The following is a 16640-nucleotide window of genomic DNA, read 5'->3' as shown; positions in this document are numbered from 1 at the left end:
AATCATGTGTTACAGACAAGAAATTCTTGCTGCCAAAACACAGGATGAGCGTTTTTCCCTCGTCGTTCTTTCCAAATAACAGACTTAGGAAAAAAGATTTCAAGAAATTAGAAGATTTTAAAAAATAAAATTATGCTAAAAACCAGAAAAGGCCAGTAGAATAGACGAGTGAAGTACATGAACAAGTCATCAGAAGAATGTTAGTACACAGGTACTTACAAAAAAACACACAGAAGTGGACACAAAGGCTTTGAAGACACAGATACTATGCAGGCTAATTCAGTATCAAAGAGCAGAATGTATAGGCTTTATTATAAACTCTGTAATTCATGCATTTGTGTGTGCAGATAAAATATACTTAAAGCCATGTATTTAAATACCATCAAGAGGACACCTGAACTCCTCCCCAGCAACATCAGTTGACTTCAGGGAAGAATTAAACCCAGGTTTGTTTATTTTTATACACTGGCCTAATCCAAACCCATAATGTTTAAAAGAGAACAAGGTAAAAGAAAGCAACCAGGTATTTTTCTGAGCCACTCAGAGACAGGGACAAAGATCCAAACCCACTTTTTGGTAATCACTGTTACTGGAATGTAATGGCAGCAACACCAGCCCCGATGGTTCTCAGCTGTGTTTCAGAAAGTGGCTCCAAGAAGAATTATCCAAGGGTGAGTGGGGAAAAATAGAAATTAACCCTGTAGTACTTACATACATACATACATAGATGGCTCTTTTCAGAACAATATAAGGTAGCACTACTGAGTATGTGGCAATATGGAGTGTGCATTAAGATATACAAGTGAAATCTGCTTGGGGCACCTTCACTCAGAGGGATAAGTCTTCTTAAAATATTATAATAATAATAATAATACTTCTTTATACTTGCCACTTGTTAGCAATTGTTTACATCGTAGAAAAATAGATAGTATTCTGTAACAAGAAATATAGTTACTTTGTTAAAATGGGCTATTTTAAACCAGCTACTATTCTTTCATATAAAGAATTTCTAAACAGCAAAACAAAAATAGGTAATACTGAGTGCAAAACAGCCAGTGGTATACTTTGCATTGGTTTGAAACACTAGTTGCCAGCTACTATACTTACACGTTCTGTACACTGTACTACAAAAGTCTTCCATCTTTTAGAAGCTTTGGGGTTTTTGCTTTTCTTCTTTCTAGGTGGCAAGTAAGTATTTAATCCGAGTAAATTCAAACTCTGGAAGTCAGAAATAATTTCACAATCAGTCTTTGCTACCATTCTCTCGCATTCCTTCCCCCACATAGTGCAGCAGCACTTTCTACTTATGGCCAAAAATCCCTTAAATTAAACAAAGTTTAGACTGTAGATACTTAGAAGTTTAGCTTATAAATTCACATTCTTTTAAAAATCATTTCACTAATCTCCCACGTTTACATTTACACCAAAGAGAAAGCTCAAAAGCCTCATTTCATGCATTTCATCATCCCCGCTGAAGACTGAAATAGAGTTCAGATAAAAACTCTTTGCCAACGGTAGGTATTAAGTCTTAACGCTACAAAGCCAGATGGTTCCAATGTAGAAGTCAGATTTTTCTGTGGTCTCCGCAACAGTTTCAGATATGACTAGCTAATTCCTAGTGACAGTGGTAAAGGCATTATAAGTACACCATGAACACCACAAATGGAGGCAATTTCCAAGCATCAAAGAACAAAAACAAACAAAAAGCACCCAGAAAAAAAATCAGTGAAACATTCTTAGTAGAGCAGAAATCTCTATTCTTCTCTCCATTCTTCTTACACCTTTTCAACTTTGGTGGGGTCATATGTATCTGAAAAAAAGACAAGAAAACACTATTAATAATGTATTGTGAAATCTATTCAACAGTGCTAGCTGCAGAAATGAGACATCTTTTTTCTAGTTTTTATTAAAAAAAGAAGCTAATACTGGACTTACAGCCTTAAAGATACAAACTACATTCCTGACCCAAATTACGTGTTTACAGCAGTGTAATTTGGGAGCAACTTGCATCGAATGCATGCAGATACAAAACTTGAGCAGGTAGGAACCAGCACACTGACTGCTAAGTGATTACTTCTAGTTTTCAGATGCTTTGACAGGGAGAGAAAGACACGAGATTTGTCCCCCTTGTACTGAACACTAAGGACAGGTAAATGCTTTAAGCATCCTAGCAGGGTGTTTAAGGCTGGCTGAAGAAGTGATGATGCCATCCAGTCATCAGGGTCTTTTCATTCGACTGCAAATCCTTGGTTTCAGATTAATTCAGCAGAATACAGGAAAGCACAGCTGCGTTGCATCACTACGGTTAGACTGTCTTGCTTCAGTCTGCAAAACTGCAGCTCACGTTTTGAACATTATTCACTAAAGCATTGGACTGGCTTACTAACATTGGTCTTCATTTTCAGCCTACCTCTTGTCAGTTCACAGGACAGATCACTCTTCCTTCTCCTTTTCCTGAAGCCTTCTATCAGTTTTTTTTTTTTTAGATTTATCCCAACATGAAGTGAGCAGATACGAGCCTTTTTCTTCACCCTTGTGACTCTGGGGCAGGACTGCAATGAAAGGGCTTTGCCTTGTGAGATCTGCCTGCCCTGTGCCATCCTGTGCTCCTTGGGATGCACGGTCATGGCATGCAGGAACCAGGGCTACCTGCGGAGGAGTCTGTAGGCACACAGGGGCCTGGACAAACCAGCACTGCAACTCGTGCTAGCACGTGCTATTTGCTGGTCTTACGCAACCTGGGTATCTGTGCTAACTTTAAATATCCCTCCGGTAGGCTGTACTCCCACAGCACTCGCATTTAAACAGCTGGGCATGAAAATAGTTGCACAGAAATATCACACTTCGGAGTAAAACGTTCATCCTCAGGACTTTTATGTTGCTGTGAGTGAACATCTTCATTTAATCAAGCACAAAAATCCTCAGAGGGAAATTTTTACTCCTGTGTGCAAGTGGTCCATCTGCAGCATCTACACTCATACCAGGGGGGCTGGCTAAGAAAGAACTTCTGGATTTGGCCCCAGTGGGTGGATTCCTAGTGCAGGATCCTTTATCGCTTCTCTTGCCCACTCTTCTCAAATTGGTAAGCCAGCCAAGAAAGGAGTCTGTGCCAGCAACACCTATGTTTTCAGAACTGCTTATCACTCTTCAGCCTCTTCTGGTCTTTCCAAACTTCAAGAACAGACACCACGTGAATGCAAAAAAATCAAGAGGAAAAAAGTTTTTGAGGGCCAGTGCACTCCAGGATAACGCTGCGTCTTTCTAAGCTTAATGCACTGATGGTGTGGGAAGATGACTCTAAAGCAATAAATTTTTTCAATTGTAAGTATTTTGCCATCTAAACTGCTAGAATGTACAAAAATTCTGAATTGTTCTGTGGGAGGTTGACCTAAGAATAGAAATGGATTTACATTTCAGAAACCTGATTTTTTTCAGGCCAGACACATTCACACTAATATAACTCCCCACAAAATTGCAGGTGCTCATTGTTTCGGGGAGTGGCGGGAGGGGGAGAAAATCAGACCATGAGACATGGAGCCTCTGCATGGCTCAGTTTATTCCTTGAAAGCTTACCCACACCCTCGGCACCTAAACCAAGGACACAAAAGGGCCAGACTGCCAGGCTATGTATGTCACACTTCTGGGGGGACAAGCATTGGTGTTCTAGCACTGATACAGAAATGTTTATTCAACATTTGGTTAACCTCATTTGAAATGCTCTCTACAGAAACAAAGCCAGATCAGCAGCCTCACGGAAGCTGTCTTCAAACAGCAAAGAAGAAAAGACATCCAGTGCATTTGGGAACATTTGGAGATGTTCTTCTAATGGCAGTATTTGCATAGTAAGATGAGCTGCTTGCACTGAGTTTCGGCAGAGCTCTTACTCTGAGATGACTGTTCATCTGCCAAGTGGCATTACACATGTGAAAGCCTGTTTCTGCTAAGGCCTCTAGCCTTTGTGACGGGCCCAGTCTGCAATTATAAGACCAACATCACCCTACCTCACTCCAAATAGAATGGCCTTTAGCAATATTTACTCTTTAAAAGCAACAAATCCAATGGTTTTCCAGGATCAGTTCTCATTTTGGCTTTCAGTGGTACCAGTGAGCTAGTCTGGAAGTTGGAGTGAGGACTAACAGAGGAAGACCCAACACCAGGCCTTTCTACAAACATGAATCTTCAGTCCTGCCCCGTTAAGATAAGGTGAAGACCTTGTGGCCGTCAACAAACCAGGGTCTCTTTGGATGGGAGGAGGCCGGTGGAGGAGACGCTTCCCGCCCCGCGTGAGTACTGGATGTGCACAGCAGAAAGGGACATCCACGCCATCCAGGCGCGGGGAGGGCTCTTACGTCTGCGAGGGAACTGCTGCAATGGGAACACACTGCAGAATACAAGCCTGGCATTGTCAGCAAGAGGGATAAATTTAGACCTAATTTACTGCAGAATAACGCTCCAATAAAACACACACAATCTGTTTTGATACATCCCTGAAGTCATGTCACCACAACGTTATTTTCTTCACTCCAGCAGAAAACCCAAGGGAGGAAAGCATATGAAATGCATATGAAAGACCTGATGGGTACAAGGGAGCTGAATTAGCCTGTTTGGAAAATCTGGTCTAGAGAAATACAGTTCAGAGCAGAAAGAGACACAGAGCAGTGGGATACAGAAGAAGACATGAAGGGAAAGGCTGCAAGACTGCAGGAGCCAATACTTAGAACTCATACAAATACTTCTCTTCAGATGGAAATACGTAAATCCACTTTAAAGTATGCTCCATTTAATTTCAGTCCCTCTATACTGCAAAACTGTGAACAGATTTATATCAATGAGGTTTAATGAATAACCTGTGCAGATTTCAAGGTAGAGTGTCAGCTGTTACAGAGAGGATGGAAAAAGGAAAGAGGAGATTAATATTAATTTAACAACGTTCACACCATACATTTGCTGACTCCAATTAATTTAATGGACTAGACAGGTGGCCTGGGAGATTTATCCCTTTACACAGATCTATGGCAACAACTGATTTTCAGTTGTTCAACACAACGCCGTACAAAAACTGTTTCGGAGAGAGAACAGCTCATGTTACTTTGGGGATGCATATGGACTACAAAAGTTTATATGCTTTTAAGAGATGAGGAACACAAAAAAAAAAAAAAAAGGTGTTCACTGAAAAAGTCAACTTTCCATTTGACCTGGGGATAACAGTTATTCTCAACATCTGATCTGGAAAATATTCATGAGAGAGAGAGAGAATTTTCCAGGCCCCTTAATGTAGCCATTTCCCAGAGGCTTCACAGAAGAACATCAGATTTTTATTTTTAGTTTCTTCTGAACTCTGATATAGTATGTGTCTACTTAAGTATTAGAGAGGGAAAAAATGGGTATTCAAGGAGAGGCTATGATTAAATCACCACGTGTTCCCAAACACTGGCACTAGAGTGACTGTCTTTGAAGTCTGCTGTTTGAAGCTGGCCGTTCCCTGAAACAATTAGACGGAGATAAGACCTCAGGGAGCGCTCCAGTCTCTGTGAATGAGTTTCAGTATCACAAGTGAGTTTTACAGTAACTCCTCCTAAAATCGGATCAGAGAACACTCGTGTTATCTCTTCCACAAGGAGAGCAAAGGGGGTGGCACCCAGACGGGGTAGTACCACCTACAGCCTGTTACTATTTGAGCAGCATTATGTGGGCATAGTCAAACAGATCATGCCCATTACATAAGGAAACAGTACCCACTTGGATCTCCCATAATAGGGTCTTACCTAAAGAAAAATCTCTGTCGATCTTCTTCTTGTCCATTCCACCTAAATATCCGTTTTCACTGAGAGCGATAACACGCTTGGAAACAGCCCCTGAGCTTGGCAGTTTGCTTCCTCTCTCCTCCTGTACCCTCGACAGCTTCTCCTCGTCCACCTCCTCTCCCAAGTCTGTGCTCTTAATGCTCAGACGTCTCATCCGGGACACAGAGTCAACTTCTTTCATTCGCACTAAGCGATCCATGGCAGTCCGGCTAGGTGGAGAAGTGAGCTTGCCTTGGAGTGTCTCTATCACTTTCGAGGTGCTTCTCACTCTCTTTTCTGAATGCTGATACACAGCTGACTTGCAAACCAAGGTTTGGTCCTCACCTTGGCTAGGACTTGCAGGTTGTTCAGGGACTTGCTCAGTTACCAGTGTTTTAGCGCTGGCTTCCTGGTGAGTGGTCTGGCATTCATCAGGGTATAAAGATCGTCCTCCCACTCCAACAAAGAGAGCACTCTCTGTCCAACCACACTTTCGTCTGCCTTCATAAGAACCATCTTTTTTTCCTTCTTTGTCACTTACTGTGCTCCCCACTGATGACTCAAAGTCCTGGGCACCATTTGCAGGGCTAGTGTCTGGGAGGGGCCCAGCGTGGTCATCTGGAAGGAGAGACTCCACTGCTATATCTATACCTAAAATTCTTGCAGCTCTTGCCTGCAATGACTCATTCACAGGGATTTCCACTGCATTTGCATTTGAAGAGTGATCAGAATTGTTAGCACCAGGTCCTGGGGCTACATCAAGTCCCACTGACCTCAAATCTGGCTCAGAGCGCCCTTGGTTCCTCTTCGTTAGTGACAAGCGTACTACCGAGCCTCTCTCTAACACCGTATCATTTGTGGGAGTTGCACCTTTGCTCAGTTTAACAAAGGCTAGGTAATTTTGGTCTTCGCTCATCGCCTGCAAGACAGGGTTATTGAAAGGATTACTGTGACACGAACTGTTTGGGCTACTGGACAAAACTCTCTTGAGAGGGCCCACGCGAACTGGCTGCTTGCTTGTTCTACTCTTGGCTTCCCCCGTCCTCATTTCTGTTATCAGACTTCCATCTGCTGGCCCGACTCCTTCACTGCTCCCTCCTGGCTGCGAGGAGCCTCGAGAGCCAACGCAGCCCGGCTCGCCGCCATGCTCCATCCCCACGCTCCAACTTTCAGACTTACTTTTAACTCTTCCTGACTTAAATACAGGCACCTCTGGCACAACCATTTCCGATTTCCCACCGTGTTTTGGCTCCTGGTTCAACTTCTCATTTCTGGACGCCCTCCTCTGCGTAAGGGCACCTGCCTGCGGAGAAGCCGCAGCACTTTCCAAATCTTCTTCACTGCTTGGGCTCTCCTCCTGCCCTTGCAGCTCCTTGTTAAAACTTTCTAGCTGACTTATTGCATCCCAGGGACGGCGACTTACAGGCTTCAACAGGAACTGCCCAAACAGCTCTTTACTGTTGCAGGGAGCGCCTGCTTCTCCCTTAACTACATCTCCCTTGGAAAGAAGGCCGGTTTCCTTCTCCTGGGCAGGCACAGGCTGGCTCTGGTGGGCTTTTGGGGAGGGGGCCTGAAGGACCGAGGTGGCAGTCCTGGAAAACGCGCTGTTGCTAGACTGGCTGAGGTACATCTGACCCTTCATACCGTAAGCGCTCTGTCTGCAGCTTCTCTCGTCAGAAGGTAACCCTGTCTGTTTTGACCCTATCGTGGATGCTGTACACCCTAGGAGCTTTGGGGACAGCAGTTTGTTACTACTGGGCTGCCCAGGCTTTGTACCATGGAAAAATTGTGGGCTTTTAGGTTCTTCGGTGAAACTGGTCTGTGTCTGCTGGTCTTTGTACTGATCACCTGGCCAGGAGCCAGAGTATTTGAGCTCTCTGTGTTTTGTAGGCTGAATAAATCTGAGGTCATTCATTTGTTTGAACTCTTCTGGTCTCCACAGCTCTTGTTTTTGTAACTCATTTTTATTGGTCATGCTTCCTGTAAGCGCTTGTAACTCCAAGTCTGTTGCAGACATACTTAAGAGACTTTGTTCTTGCAGAGCCCCATTGTTATCAAACCCATTCTTATCAGGGCTCTGGGTTATGTTGTTGTTCCTATCTGTATCTGGCAGATTGGATTCTGATTTAACTGGGATAGAGACCAAACAAAATATAGTTTCATTCATTTTTTTCTTTGAACTCTTTTTGCTCTGCATCCCAGTTCCAGGTTCAAACTTTTTCACTTTTGTAACAGTCTCACAGGTGCTGTCCATATGTGAATTTCTTACAGAAAGTTTCCCTTTTGTGTACTCCGCGCTGGCCTCATTACGGGAGCTGTGATTAGTTGTGCTACAACTGTCTCTTTGGTCCGGCAAGGCACAATTTTCCTGATCTCGGATGGATGGTGCCAACCATCTGTTGCTATGGGTGGAGCTGTCGGAAGTTCTTTCTCCTTTTGCGGAATTGGACAAGTTTGATGCATCCAAAAAGGCACTGTTGTATTGTACTTCAAGATCTCTCTCTTGCAAAGCACTAGAACTGGGACTACATGCATTTTCAGGGTGTTTAGAGTTGTCCTGCAGACTTTCTGGTGGTGCAATTTTAATATGTCGTATCCGAGGATCATCAAAGGGAATATACTGAACAGAACGCAGGTAGTCAGTGGGGCGCCTCGCATGGCTTTGCTTCCCGTGAGGAAGATGGTTGTCTTTGCAAGGTTCTCCCCCCACTTCAGAAGTATTCGCAGCTGGTCGTTGGCAGGGGACAACCCGCTCTGCAGGACCCTGCTGATCGCTGGTGGCATACGTGTTGGTGTTAGGCACTTCACTGAGGGGATGTGGGGTCACGTTTTGGTGAGGAGGGGATTTGTAAGAAGGAGGAGGTACGTAGACCGGGGGCTCCAAACCAGAGTCTTGGATGCAGGCATCTTGCCTTGGCTCATTAACTTTGGCTAAGTAGGAGACGGGTTCGTCTTTCTGGTAGTGGTCCTGGAAACCCGCGTTTTCTGCAGGTGCCCTCGTCTGCCGCTGCAGTTCATAGGATGGAGGCTTCAGAGGTCTCCCGTACTTGGGTTTCACCAGGGGAAGGAAATGGCCTCCCGTTTCGTGGTGCTTGGCTGGTTCCACACTCAGTCTGTTTGGGGGATAGGAGGGGGTTTTAGTTATGCTGAGTGAGTTGTTACTGTTGGTCAGCGAGGGCATTTCCACACATCTCATGCTCTCTGGCGAAAGGACCCTCGGCAAGGACTGCGATTTCCCCTTGTTGTGGGCACTCAGTACGTTGTCTCCCAGGGTCAGCGAATAGAGCTCTTGTAGCAGCTTCTCCCTGTCACCGTCGGACATTTGCCTTCCTACCTTTTTTGGCTGGTTCCAGCTTTCCATTCCCAGACTTTGCCATTTGCAGTCTCCAGGCACTTCGCAGCTCTCCTGCAAGCCGCTTCTTCTGACGTACCCTGCGCCCGTCCCCACCTTCAGCTGACTCTCCTTGGGGTGCCGGGGTGCCCCCGGGGCTGCAGCCAGGCCTTTCATCTCCACACCGCCTTTCTGGGAATAGCCCAGGAGCACGCTGAAGTCCTGTCCTCGTCTTCTCCAGTAGGCAAGGTCTTTATCAGTCTTGGGCTGGGAAGACCATGCTAGTTGAGGCCTGTCATAAACCCTGAAAAAGAAACGCAGCGTCACAGGCAGTTTGCACAGATGCCCTTTCTCTCCCTTATGGGTAAGGCCATTAGGAGGTCAAATGTTGAGTTATGCCAATGGGGTTTGTGTAATCCATTTGCAGCCAGATGATTTATGATTTTAATGAGAGGATTTAAAAGTCAGTCATTAACATGAGTAAAGGAAAGGCCTGATGCTCTGCTGGCATGTTGTTAGCTATGCAAAGCTGTTTGTTAGAAAGAGAAACAAATGCACACAGTTACGTGCTGTGCAAACGTGCACAGCCCTCCTCGATGGATACCAGAAAACCAGAAATTGTTGTTGAACTTATTTCTGCACTCTGCTACATCAAAACCTTTAGCCGTCAAGGAGACTACTGTGGTACGCAAGTCTAATAGGAATCCAAAGCTAAAAAGCAGAGGTAGGAAGAACAGGTAGGGGGCTATTTCATAAGATATATTCAGTAAGAAGCATGATTTGCATCCTAGTACAAGAGCTGAAATGAAACATGTCATTTCCACTGTTGATTCTTGTTCACCTTTCAAAGGGAACAGATTTCTCAAAGTGGATGAAATGATACATGCCACAACAATGGTGATGTATCGGCACAGTTCTGAATAAGATGGAACCAATATTTGAAATCTAAAATACCTCAAAAGAAGTATAACACTGTTAAATAAAAGAGGGATTAACTCCAGCAATCCATTACTGAAATATGAAAGACATTAGACATTTTATTGCGGATTAGAAATCAGAACACAGATTTACATGCACAGAATAGGTTCTTTGTGTGTTCTGAACAGACTGTAAACTATTTCCTATATTACTGCTGAACAAAATTGGTACCTTTCTATATAAATAATTAACCTTCTCCTTGAACCGTGTTCTGCTATTCTTGTACCTAAGGTGTCCAACAATATAACTGCCTTTACACTATGTAGCTGCCACCAGCGTAAGACTGGAAAGAAAAATGAAAATTGACAGAAATAGGACAAGTATGTAGATAGAACCCAAGAATTTCTTTCTCTTCCTTCCACCCCAAGGTATATAAACAGTGTCATCTGGCTCTTTTTTACTAAAAACAGTGATCTATTCAAATCGTAGTTTGTGAAAACATAATACAATTCAAAATTCGGAATGAAAACTAAGCAATCTCGATCCACAGCAATTTTCTTGTATGTATGTTAACTTCATCCTATGACTATGAAAGTTTAAAAACCAAACTGGGATAAGGAGCATCTTGTTCATATTAATTCAACTGGATTAAGACTTAACATCTGAACAAAATGTTCTCCCTCTGAAGCACAAAGTACAGTTCGATCGCTGAACCCCAGGAAGTAACAGACGTCTTCATTAATCAGTGAGATATAACAGGACACCTCCTATATTGGAAAGTTGATTGCTGTAACAAGGAACATTTCCATGCCTCTCTGCATGTGGAAACATGCAGCTGAACAAATGCTGCCTTCTTCTGAGATTATCAAATATACCTTTTCATCCCATCCCCATGCTGCTATGGCACCATTTGTATCTGCATTTACAAAACGAGGTGAGAAACAGGGTCTAGCAATAGCGAGGAGGGAATGGACAGATTACTCTTTCTGTTTGATTTTAACCATCATCGTAAAAGGGTCTATAGAAATCACAGGAAGTACAGACTCATAGATTCCAAGATCAGCAGAGACAGTTACAATTATTTAGTTTGACATCTTGCTCAACGCAGGCCATCAGACTTCCCTGAAATGATTCCTGCTTCAGTGGTAGCATGTCTTTTAGAAAAGCATCTAGAAATCTTGATCTTTAAATTTCCAGAGATGATGTTGCAAAGCTTAATTCACCATTAAAAAAAACCCAAAGTAAAGCCAAATTCTTATCAACCTAAATAAAAAAGCATTGGGGGAAGGACGTATGATAGACAATAATACTGAGGTTTGCAACAATTGCAACTAACAGCACAGGAATGGAATGGGCTGGATGTTTAAAGGATTTCATAGGAAATCAGGAATAGGGAAGGAAGCATTACTCGACTCTTTCCTAGGAAACCACTGAAACAGAAGAGTTTTGGTTAGTTTGCTTTTTCAAAAACAAACAAAACCCAAGCTCAGACATTCATTAAAGTAAATTAGCCCTAAGTTAGGACAGCTTCAGTTACAGAAAGGATGTTCCTCCATTTATTGAAAGCTGTTTAAAAGATTAAATTTATTTTTAAAAATTTAAAGATTAATAACTAGGTTCCAGTAATAAACTTCTGAACATGGTACAAACCACTGTGACCTGTACTATGTCATCATTGCAACATGAAGGTAGAAAAGATAAAGGAGGTTTTTAGAGCATTTTAAACCTGACCTTTTCTATGATCTATTAACAAGGTGGATAGTATCTGTCTCTCCAGCTTCTGGCTCAGGTGCTAGAGATGGTTACACACACAGCCTGTCTCCTGGGCCCCACAAGCCTCTGGAGAGGATGGTGCTGCGCAGGCGCAAGACGATGCTCCAGAGTCTCCCCAAGGACCCTCCAGCTTAGCTCCAGCCTGAAGACTCCTCTGCTCTCAAAGATGGAGAGTGGCTCCTGCACACCTGCACGCAGCAGGCATGGCAGGCAGGCAGCAGGGCAGCACAGCACAACCACACTGCTTGTGGCTGAACTGCGGCAGAGTGGCTTCTTCCAAGGATATATGGCACTTTTGGGTCTTGCAGTCAAATGAAGTGGTGGGAAAGGGAAGCATCCAAGAGCCACCCCAAGTTCAAAATGCTTCACTACATCCTCAGCAATGCTACGTCTCTGGATGGCGAATGCCAGTCATGCTGCAGTCTTTGCATCCGTGACACACTATCAATGAAGAGACCGCACAGTCCCTCTCAGCAGCAGCTAATCTCTGACCGTGCCACTACGCCATTCTGTCTCACTCCGTGATGCAACGGTACTGACACGTGAAGAAATGCACACCCAGATACAGTGGTCTGCAAGTGCTTCACAGCTGGGAGGGGTGCCCAGGGTGGAACGGTCTCATGGGACCAACCAGAAAGATTTAAGTGCCAGGGACAGAGCGGTCCCATGGGACCAAGGAGGTAGATTTTAACATTATGAACTCTTTTCTAATGGGCCTGCTTCTAACAAATATCACATTTGCTGTCATAAAGTGCTTTGAATTGATTCTATATAAAATTAATCCAATGAAAAGCATTTTAAAAAAAAACAAGTATTGCTAGCTTTCTATGAATTTTAGGCCTTTGCAAGAAATGAGCCCATCAGTCCACCCTGCAGCTGACTGCATTTCACTGAGCTGCCGCTCTCAGAGCAATGGGTTGAAGCTGTCCAGTTCCCCCAGGGCAACACTGGACCAACAGGACCTTGCGTGACTCACAGAACGGGGCTAGAAGTGCAGGAGCATGGCACAGGCTATGAAACCAAAACCCTGCAGAATGAGGCCGCTGCAGGGCTATCTAGCAATACCATGGGAGCTCCTGTCCGTTTCTGGCTGCCAGCATGCAAGCGGTAGGTGTTAGGCACTCAGTAGCTCGTAGGGTGAGCTGCAGGTGCCGGGACAGACTTTGTGCCCAACGGGAAGGCACTGTTAAGAAATCTCCAGGATTTGGCAGCAAGGGGGAAAAATTTTCAGAGGGCTGTTCTGGACACTGGCAGCTTCTGTTCTATTTTGGGATCCTATCCTCACATACACTCTTCCAAGCCTCAACATTGGGAAACACCAATACACTTTTCTAATTTTTCCAGCAGGTAATCTCATTAATGATGCTATCTATTTATCTCTAAATTTGCTAGCTACCAACATAGTTCCTCCCACACAAATAGCTAAGCAAAGTGCCTCTTCTCTCCACTCAGAAGAGAAGCAGGAGGGCATTCTCCTCCTGTGAACCCTCTCATCTCTACCCATAGGGTCAGCTTTCCCATTTTCTTTGCCTCGTCTCCTCTTCCAAACCTTTACCGTGTGGCCTCCTAATGCTCAGTTAGGCAAGGGCAGCCAGGACAGCCTTCCCACCATCTGCGCCCCCACGCTTTGCCTGAAGAACAACGGGATGGAGCAAAACATTCCTTCCCCGCTCTGCCGGGGCATCACTCCCCCCTTGCAAGCAGCAGCGGCAGGCGGTGTGATGTGCCCACATGCAGTTGCTATGAAGCCTCTCTCCTCCTCCTCAGCAAGGACTGATCAGCAGAACAATCCCAATGAGTGGAGACAACAGCATCATCCCCTGCCGTCATGAAACACCCTGAGCCCTGCAAACCTGTCTGCAAAGGCAGCAATGAGGTGGGCAACACCACCCACTTCTGTGGTGTTTGGAGGGTAATTAGTTCTTCTACATCAGTGGTCTGAGCATGAGTGTGGTGTAGCTAATTCCTCATCTGAGGAGCCTGAGCCATGCTCCAAATTGCCATGGAGCTGTCAAGGTCAGTGAAGGTAGTTGGGACACACGCTGCCTTTTCTGGCCTTCTCCTGCCACTGTGCTGCACTGGGAAGGCAGCGTCAGGAGATGGTTGCAGGAACCCTGCGATGCCCAAAGAGCAGTGTCTTTGTGCTGGACCTTGCTAGGTGGTTGCCCCCTCTTCGGGCCCAAATGGCCCCCAAGTCTCTGCGGTGTGCAGTTCCCTCCCAGCCTGAGAATCAGGAACCTATTTCCTGCGACAGTCCAGAAACCAGACCGTGAGATCAAAATCCCCGGTGGAGTTCACTATGGCCCACCCATAACAGGCCAAAACATCCCAGAGTGGGCCATCACAAAAATCTTCTCTTCAGTTTTGAGCCAGCCCGCACTTGCATGGCAGCCCCGTGCCTCGGATGCTTCCCCAGGGCAGGGGAGTGGGTCTGGAGGGGGACTGTCACCCTGGAGCTCAGCAGCTGGAACACAGGTGCTGCAGCACTGCAGCTGCAGACCGCTTTCCTGGGTCCGGCCCGGAGACCTCGCTCCTCCCTTCCTGCACCAGCAGGACAGCGTCACGCTCTGCACACCCAGGGATGGCAAGAAAGGGACGGCTGATACAAAGGTCTTCCCTTGTTCATAGCTGCTAGTGCCTTGTAAGAGTTCCCAACAGGCTCACTGGGAATCAGAGTTTGCTGTAACAATAATAGTATGAAAAGATTTCTATTTTTGTGAAAGTATGACAAAGCCATTTCCAGGGCTGCATTCCCTATTTTATGGGGAAAAGCCACTTTTTAAAACAGGATATAATATCTAACTAGGCTGTAGATTGACAGGTTTCACCCCTTGCATTTTGAGATGTTAGAAAGAGACATTTAAACGGTCAGAGAGCATTATTTTGTATTTAGCCTACACCAGCAGTTACAGATACCTCTACCACGTCCGCGACGTGGGGCAGACCACCTGGCGCGGCGGAGGCAGGGGGGCAGCAGCCCTCCCACGCCGCCGTCCACCCACGCAGGCTCTGCCTTACAGGGCGTGGGAGCAGCAGCGCTGCGGTCGCTTCCAGCCTTGCACAGCCGTATCTTCTTCACACCAGTTCTTCTCCACACTGTAAACTCTGCTCCAAGGCCAAGCGTCACCTTCCGTGACACCCTTGTACGTTCTCTTCCCCTTCTTCAAATCCTTTTTCATTCTTTTTCAGTTTCTTTTCTCACTTTATCGTCATCCAGTTTACTTCACCAAAACACACGATGAGGGATCCTTCTTAAACCTGTGTCCTCTCCTTCCTTCTCCAGAAAGGATAATGCCAGCTGGGGACCTTCAACCGGTGGCTGGGACTTGCTGCCCTAGGACTGCTTTCCATCTCTTCCTGCCCGTTATCCCAGCTGGCAGCCAGGAGCCATCCCTGCTCCAGGCAAGCAGGCTCACAAGGGGAAGAGATATGAAGGGAAAGAGCAGACGAGCCCAGCAGTCAGGGGACACGTGCCTTTGCCACATGTTACCGAAGGTCTTCGTAAGAGGACAAGCTCCCAAGGCGATAGCGTTTTTCCCTGCTTTCAGTTTCAAGCCCATTCGGCAGGAGGAAGGGGCTTTTCCTCGTAAACCATCGTCACACTTGGGCTGGCTTCCAGTCCTGCTCTAGCCCCTTTCCTTTGTTCATCTGCAGCACTCAAATAGCCGCAGAACAATGGCCGAGCCGCCGTGTGTACACACAGCTCTTCCTGCCCAGCCTGCCCCAGCCCCAGCGCGCACGTACTCCGCGTTAAGCCAGCCACAGTTGTACAAGCACGTTTTATGGAGTGACAACAAGAGCTTCCACTGGCTTTGAGCTGTTTTAAAAAGAAACAAACAGGCACCTTCTCATGTTTACTCCGTGAGAGTGGTCTTAGAAAACCAAGAAAGTCCTCGGTGCATGTAGGAACACCCACCGAGAGCTGCACATGGCTGAATCTACAGCAAAAACCAGGGTGGGTATGTGGCAGAAGAAGCTGGGTTCAGTTTTTTAAAACTGAAGAAAAGGAAGCGCTTTTGCCACTTTTTTTACTATACTTGGACTGAGCTTTTCTAAGCCCATCAGAAAGGCCTTTCTGATACAGACCATATTAGTAAATGAAATTTTCCCACACTCGGCCACTTCCCATCACCCCAATATTCTCAAAGGCCTCGCTCTAGCAGAAGGTGAATGGATGTGCCACTGCTTCGTGTGGACTTGCAGCGCATGGAAATGGTCACTAGTATGGGAGCAGGAAAAGATCACAGGAAGATGGTGTCAAGGGTTAGGGTCATGCTTAGTTATCTGTCAGGACCAAAAGGAAGAGAAAGCAAAGCCATGGCATGATGCTGAAACTTACCCCCCTTCTGAAGTATGAAAAGTGGACAAACCCTGAAGGTCATGGTGGTAACCAGGACCCGCTTGCCTCCCTTGGCTCCCATGGCTGCTGTCAGTGCTGCTCGAGTTGGTTTTCACGAGAGGTTTCTTGCTGTATGCCCCGGCTCTCGATTCTGCCTCAAACCCGTTCAGCGTTCTCTGAGCAGATCTGTTCCCCGCGATTTCGTGCCGGTATCCATCATATCTGTTCTCATATGAAGCAGGAGGATTTTTTGACAATTTGTATCCATGAGAAATCAGAAGGTCCTCGACACTGAACATATTGTGCTGGTTTCACTCACAGCTGTGCCATCAGAAAGCTCTTTCCAGCAGGACCCATCACTGGAAAACAAAACCAAAAACAAACAGAAGGCCACTTTAAACAAGGAAAGATATCTTTCATCAGCGGGTAGGCTGCTGAAGCTAAGAGTCTCATCCCCTGGCCTCAGTCTTCCACCCTTGTAATAAAATAGATGAAG

At 45.6% G+C, this 16640-nt stretch overlaps 1 protein-coding gene across 4 annotated transcripts in view; it reads right to left on the bottom strand.

Annotated features, from left to right (window-relative positions):
• Positions 1-285: 285 nt before the first annotated feature.
• The window catches only part of JCAD (junctional cadherin 5 associated), a 63250-nt gene continuing 46895 nt past the window's right edge, over positions 286-16640 (bottom strand). For 3 of the 4 annotated variants that reach the window (XM_075144005.1, XM_075144003.1, XM_075144004.1), the window contains exons 2-3: positions 16145-16503; positions 5667-9418 (exon numbers count right to left, since the gene is read on the bottom strand). In XM_075144005.1, the coding sequence (XP_075000106.1) occupies positions 5671-9418; positions 16145-16443 (4047 nt within the window). In that variant the 5' untranslated portion in view covers positions 16444-16503 and the 3' untranslated portion in view covers positions 5667-5670. Of the gene's footprint in view, positions 1811-5666; positions 9419-16144; positions 16504-16640 lie in introns of those variants that run through there. The other variant, XM_075144006.1, reaches the window with a different exon arrangement.

Source organism: Calonectris borealis, chromosome 2 (assembly GCF_964195595.1).
Source record: "Calonectris borealis chromosome 2, bCalBor7.hap1.2, whole genome shotgun sequence".
In the NCBI taxonomy this organism is placed as follows: Eukaryota; Metazoa; Chordata; class Aves; order Procellariiformes; family Procellariidae; genus Calonectris; species Calonectris borealis.
This window is presented reverse-complemented; position numbering and strand designations above follow the sequence as displayed.